Here is a 7,495-nt window from a genome sequence, read left to right as displayed (position 1 = left end):
ATTAGTATGGCCACACCTGCTTGTTTCTTAGGTCCATTTGCTTGATAAACGTTTTCCCATTTCTTTACTCTGAGTAGGTGCCTGTCTTTTTTACCTCCATTAATTCTCTTAATTCTCTGTTAGGTTTCTGTCTGATTGACCTGTCCATTGGTGAGAGAGGAGTGCTGAAGTCTCCAGTCAGATTTCCTGCCTGGCTATACTCATGTAAGTCACTGACTGGACAGTTTTATTCAATAAAACCAACACATATACAGAAGGACAATCCACATCAATGGGGATAATAGAATGAGGAAATAAAGTGAAGATGGAGGGAATGAGGGGAGAGATAGCTAAAATTAATGTGCTTTGGAGTTGTATGAGACCGATGAAGTAGAATATTCCTAAATTATATACATATATAAATGCCATCTAAATGAAATTGTCAAAAATAGTAGAGACAGAGTCCCAATGGCCATTTCTTATCAACAAATAAAGTTTCTAATATCAGGATGCTGCCAAGACTATATATTGTTCCTCCACAAACTGATGACAAATCCTACATAACTCACTGAATATAGAAAAGCTGAGCTGTTGCCTACATAGAGCCTTCATCCCTGTGTACCAGTGTTTTGCCTGAAGTAAGGTACTCTGTAAAATACCATAAGAAAAATGTAAACAATAACTTAACCACAAACCTTTTGACCTACAATAGTGCCCTGTCTGTAAGATATACTACCGTTCTAAACAAACAAGCAAACAAACAAACAAGCAAGAAACAAACATCCAAAAAAGTAGAAATAAAATGACTCCTAATGACATTCTGATATACTCATAGATTAGTGCCTTGTTTAGCTATTGTGAGAGAAGCATCCTCCTGCAGCAGGTGAGAATAAATATAGAGACATATAGTCAGACAATATGCAAGGAAAACAAAAAGATCTTGAAAGACACAGACTTAAATGGGATGTCTCCATCAAATCCCTCCCCTGAGAGGTCAGGGAACTATAAAGAAGATAAGACAAAAAAGTTCATAAGAGCCAGAGAGGATAGAGGACACCAAAAGCAAGGCCCTTTAAATCAACAGGAGCACATATGAACTCAGAAAAAACGAGGCAGCATGTACAGGGCCTATACAGATCTTCACAGATGAAAAGTGAAGTTGACCCAAGTGCCCATCCTTAAACTAGAAGACATCTTCAATATATTGACACTTGCAAATGAAAATTTAGTTTTATCCAAGGGGGTCTTCTTTTGAAAGCTTCATGCTTAACAGTAGATGGCCAACAGATGGACTTAATGATATTTTTGGAGGTTTCATGTCTTATAATGTGCTTTTATTTTTTTAAATTATCTATTTTTCTCATCTATCTATCTATCTATCTATCTATCTATCTATCTATCTATCTGTAGTATACATCTATTTCTTGTTTCTTTTTTGGGGGAGCTCTCCTTTCTGATTATATATTTTGTCTATTATGTACTAGTTTCATCTTATTTTATTTTAATTTTTTATTCTCTCTTAGAAATCTGTTTATTTTGTAATGAAAGACAGAAAGGGGATAGATTCAGATGGAATGTAAGGACATACTTGGAAGACTAGAAGGAGGAGAAACCATAATCAGGATATATAGTATTTGAGAAAAAAAAACAATTTTCAATAAAAGAAAAAAATCATTGTTGATATTACAAATAAAAAGTGGTCATTAAGAAAAAACAATAAGTAAATGTCCTACTTATTCATCTCACAAATTATATTAATGTTTCCAAGATTAATATTCCAACAAAAAGAAGAAAAATTGGTTTACAGTTAATTCAAGATAGTGTAAGTGGTAACAGGAAATATATAAAACAACTGTCTCTTAATGGACACGCTTAAATGCAAGTTATATCTGTATACTGTTTTTTTAAAATATATATATTTTAATATACTTTCTTAATGCTTTTTTCTAGTATCACATCTTTTTGGAGGTACAAGGGATGATAGGGCCTAATCCATGCTTAGAAAGCACACTTCCCCGATCTACATCTTCAACCTGTTTTATGAGACACAGTCTCACTATGTAGCCTAAGCAGGCCCTGTACTTGCTATCTCCAATTTTATCTGTATCCAAAAATGATTGTTTTACTATAATCTTCAGGTGTCATTTAAGTTCCTTGTCTTTTTATGTCTGAAGTTGATTTTACATGATTGATTGAAAAAGAAGATCTGACTGTTCTAAATCACTGGGATTTAGCTAATCCCTCCAAAGAAGGTAATATTTCATATTTCCTCAGGTGATGTATATAATAAACCATATCTTGTCTTTAAGGAACACATATCTAATAGTTGTCCTAGGATAGTTTAAAATATTCCCTAGATTCAGGGAGTGAATTTCATAAATAAGTAGTTTTCAAGGACAGATTCACCCTGGGATTTTAGCAATTATGTATTTTTAAAAACGTTTTTGCTGTCTGATCTTTAGAGGAAACGAGTTATAAAATAAATAATAAAACAAATGAGGAACACTGCTAGAAAACAAATATAAAACATTTGAGAACCAAGAAACAGATTTTATAACAAGAGCAAAGGAAAGTTTAATTACCATAATTTCTGTTTACAATTGTTGCCCTTCTTCTGTGATGTGACTATGTAAATTTTCTTTATGGTTCTAGTAGCATAATAAATTTAAGATATTTGCGCCCACACACTGAGACAATGGGGATGTTCTATTGGGAACTCACCAAGGCCAGCTGGCCTGGGTCTGAAAAAGCATGGGATAAAAGGACTCGCTGAACATAGCAGACAATGAGGACTACTGAGAACTCAAGAACAATGGCAATGGGTTTTTGATCCTACTGCACATACTGGCTTTGTGGGAGCCTAGGCAGTTTGGATGCTCACCTTACCAGACCTGGATGGAGGTGGGTGGTCCTTGGACTTCCCACAGGGCAGGAAACCCTGATTGCTCTTTGGGAGGACAAGAGAGGGGGACTTGCTTGGGGGAGGGGGAGGGAAATAGGAGGCAATGGCGGGGAAGAGACAGAAATCTTTAATAAATAAATAAATAAGTAAATTAATTAATTAATTAACAAAAAATAAAACACGTGACTCATTGAATGAGAAAAAAATTTAAGATATTTAAGGCTGGTATTAGAATCTTGGGATTCTGCCAATTATAGTGCAAGTGAGATTTTTAAGACACACGGTGTTCTTATGAATGTAAACCAGAAGCAAATGACAGCTAATTAACCACAGCCATTTCTCTCAGTATGGGCTACATTTTGGAAATAGTTAAGATTTGTCTGACTAGTCCTGACGTTAGGTAATTTTAGATTATTTAGCTACTCTGTTGTGCATGTCAGGTCATGTAAATATAATCAATTAAAAATTCAGAAACAAATATAAATCATTATAACATTTTCCATAAAGGTGAAGAGTTACTTCAAATATTTAGGCTTCAAAAAAATTAAAGCTTATTTTAAAGTGAATTTTTTATATCCTTGGGTACACATAATATCTACTGTTCACACAAAAGTTCATTATTAAAGTTTTATGAACTAACTGATTTTACTTGCAAATGATGTCAACTTGATGAATTTGTTAAAAAGATGTGAATCATTTGGGGATTAAAAAGGGCAAAAAAAGAAGGCACAAAGTTAAAGAGAAACATTGGAACGGTGAGAAGGTCTGGACTTAGTAGTTGAAGAGATAATTATTGGTTCAGATGTAACCATTTAAGAATGGAAATTTTCAGCAGGTAGAGAGTGGGTACTCAGAGGGATTAAAATAAAGACCATTGTTCAGCTGATTTAGGAAATGTTTAAGATGAGCATGTTCTTGTTTCACTTTATCTTATACTTAAGAAAGAACATATTGCTCAGTTTCTAGGCTTAAAGACAACAACATATCTTATTTAGCTGTTTACAGATCAGTACTCTATACTACCATATTTTAAAACACTTACTTAAATGTTTTGCAATGAAAACATTTTAATTGCAAAAGTTATTAACTGCATGGACAGCACTTATCTATGTAGATTCCACTTCATCTGAGAACATACTGATCATACCTGAGTGCAATAGAAGTTAATACAAGTTTCATGACCATCTCGCCCCAGTCCAGATGGATGAAAGTAAACAGATATCTCTGTGGTAGAGCGAGGTAGCAGGACCAACTGCGTGAATTAGAAAAAAAAAAACACAAGAAAAACAAGAATTAATATATTTTTTGAGGTGAAATTTTTGTGAGGTAGGTGTATGAAAAGCTGATCCTTGTATGATAAAAGTGAAGAGTTGTACACATTATCTGCTTTTGTATAACCACTATTCAAATATTGATTACAGGGGATGTGATGAACACGATTTGTCATGTTAGTTCTCAGGCCATAGGTTTTCTTCAGACAATGACCATGCAAGACTTATTCACTGTGCAACAACACTAAAAAATTAATCATAAGTGCTTATTTAAGCTTCCTAATTATGTACACACATACTTTACTTAGGAATCTATAGCTTTTTAATATTCTATGGAACAGGCCAAATTTCTATAAGAACCTAACTCATAAATTTGTCAATGTTAAAAGAAATGAATATCATTTGTTTTAAACATCAGTGTTAAGTCAAGTTCTTTTCATACCATTTTTTCACTTCATCTTGTTATATACATATTCATGGTACTAGTTGGTGGTCTGTAGTATGAGTTTCAGATTTCATCAAAATACTCTTGAGTATTATATGATCAAAGTACTATGCTGGGAATATTACAATATTTAATACCAACGGATACAGAATAGCTGATAGAGTCATAATGCTCGAAAAAATAATTTTAAAGTAAATATTTTCACAAATTATCTTCAAACACAACAAAGAAAAATTAAAATCCAATAGAAACAGTCAATCCTTGTAACATAAAATATTTGGTATCCAATAGTCATGAAACACAAAAACAAATTTAATATACATTATTTTTAAATAAAAGATGCAAAAGAGTAACAAAAGTCATCAACCCAGTTGATGACTCTAGCACTTGTCATGGTGCCAAAAGAGTAATCAGCACAGTTAGGTAAACTTTTAAATTCACATGGATTCAAGATGATTGTGGAAGTTTACAGGCTACTAAAATATAATCTTATCAAGCATTTACATTGAAATGATATGAAGAAATAGAATGGAGAGACAAGAAAAATACAAAGCTTATGTGCAGATTGTTAATTTTTGAAGCAAAGGTTAAAGTTAAAGGTATAGGACTGCTAATTATATTGTTTTAAATTCTCTTTTATATTAGAAAATGTAATAAACAGCAACCACTTTGGAAATCAGTGTGGCGGTTTCTCAGGAAATTGGGAATCAGCCTACCTCAGGATCCAGCAATATCACTCTTGGGAATATACCCCAGAGATGCCAAATCATACTATAAAAGCATTTGTTCAAAAATGTTCATAGCAGCACTATTTCTAATAGTCAGAACCTGGAAACAACCTATGTGCCCCTCAATAGAAGAATTGATAAAGAAGGTGTGGCACATATACACATTAGAGTTCTACTCAGTGGTAAAAAAAATGACATCTTGAATTTTGCATGCAAATGGATGAAAATAGAAAACACTATCCTGAGTGAGATAACCCAGACCGAAAGAGATGAATATGGTATGTACTCACTAATTAGTAGACTCTAGCCATAAACAAAGGACATTAAGCTTATAGTTCACAAGCCTAGAGAAGCCAATTAACAAGGTAAACCCAAAGAAAATCATATATAGATTTTTTTGGAAATTGGAAGCAAACAAGATTGCCAGGCAAAAGTTGGGAGCATAGGGGTGGGGGTAGGGGTGAGGGTGGGGTTGGGGTTGGAGGAAGAGGTGAGGGGGAGAGGGAAGGGAGAAGGGAAAGACTGGGGAGAGTTTGGGGGACTGGGAGAATGGAGATGGAGGAAGGGCTGATATAGGAGAAGGGTAGAAGATATCTACATTAAGGGAGCCATTTTAGGGTTGGCAAGAGACTTGGCTGTAGAGGGGATCCCAGGTGTCCATGTCTGGGATGTCCCCAGATAGGTCCTTGGGCAGTAGAGCAGAGGGTGCCTGAACTGGCCTTGCCCCACTATTACACTGATGATTATCTCGAATATCACCATAGAATCTTCGTCTGGCAAGGGATGGAGATAGAGACAGAGACCCTCATCAGAGCAAGGACTGAGCTCCCAAGGTCCAGTTGAAGGGCAGAAGGAGGGAGAAGACGAGCAAGGAAGTCAGGACCACGAGGGGTTGGTACACCCACTGAGGTAGTGTGCCTGTTCTAATGGGAGCTCACCAGGACTGAAGGGGAATGTGATCAAACCCGACTCTCTGTGGCTGACAATGGGGGCTGACTGAGAAGCCATTGATAAAGGCACTGGGACTTGTTTTTACTGCATGTACTGGCTTTTTGAGACCCTAGTCTTTTGGATGCACAGCTTCCTAGGTCTGGATGTAGGGGGGAGGGCCTTGGACTTCCCACAGGGCAGGGTTCCCAGCCCTCTCTCAAGCAGTGAAGGGGGGAGAGGGGAGGATGATTCGGGAAGCAGGAGGGGAATGGGAAAAGGGGAGGAAGTGGAAATTTTGGAATGGAAAAATAAAAATAAATAAATAAAGAGCAGTCAGGGTGCCCTGCCCTGTGGTAAGTTTTAGGTCCTCCCCCCTCCGTCCATATCTTGGAAGGTGAACATCCAAACTGGCTAGGCGCGAGGGAGGGGGAGAGGAGTGAGGGGAGGGGGAGAAGGGTGGGAGGAGGGGGAGGGAAATGGGAGGCTGGGAGGAGGCGGAAACTTGTTTTTTTTCCTTTTCTCAATAAAAAAAAACAGAAAAAAAATAAATATTTGCCCTTAAAATAGATTTATGTTTATTTATTAAAATATTAATGAATAATATAAATAATATTAAATAATATGAATAATAATGAATGATAGTAATTATTTGTAAAGTTATATGAATACTATGTAATTAAAGAGAAGAATAAAAATGAATATACAAATATATGAACACTTGTATATGTAATTATATACATAGTTATATCATTCAGAATTGAAAAATAATTTTATAATTGTCCATGTGTTATTGGATCTATGTGCTATTAATTAACTGTGTCCATATACTTTATAATTGTATTGCCTCATATATAACTTTTGGGTTATTTATAATATTAGCCATAACTGCGTATTTAATTCAAATAACACTTGATAAATTAATAAGCAATGAAGTCTAAAAGTCATGGATGAAGGATAAAATAGTCTGTTTCTGTAATGATACCAGGTGCCATATAATAATTGCCTTTGCTTTTCTCTGGACCAAAGATTAGCATCTTCTATAAGAGTAAAGACATATATGATGTGAAATCTTTACTTTTTAATGAGGAATTTAAAGTACAAGAAAACTACATAATGAACTCTATATGCTTAAAGATTATGTGCTCTTAAGAGATACATTCAAATATGTACATGCCAATATACTTCGAAATATTAATATGTTCATATATATTTTTAATATATCAAGCAGTGAGTTTAAATT

At 34.9% G+C, this 7,495-nt stretch overlaps 1 protein-coding gene across 1 annotated transcript in view; it reads right to left on the bottom strand.

Annotated features, from left to right (window-relative positions):
* Positions 1-7,495, bottom strand: part of LOC106144084 (cilia- and flagella-associated protein 47-like) — a 51,857-nt gene that overhangs the window by 43,058 nt on the left and 1,304 nt on the right. Inside the window, exon 2 of the mRNA XM_013350533.2 lies at positions 4,029-4,133. Within this exon, the coding sequence (XP_013205987.2) occupies positions 4,029-4,133 (105 nt within the window). The remainder of the gene's footprint in view (positions 1-4,028; positions 4,134-7,495) is intronic.

Source organism: Microtus ochrogaster, chromosome X (assembly GCF_000317375.1).
Source record: "Microtus ochrogaster isolate Prairie Vole_2 chromosome X, MicOch1.0, whole genome shotgun sequence".
In the NCBI taxonomy this organism is placed as follows: Eukaryota; Metazoa; Chordata; class Mammalia; order Rodentia; family Cricetidae; genus Microtus; species Microtus ochrogaster.
This window is presented reverse-complemented; position numbering and strand designations above follow the sequence as displayed.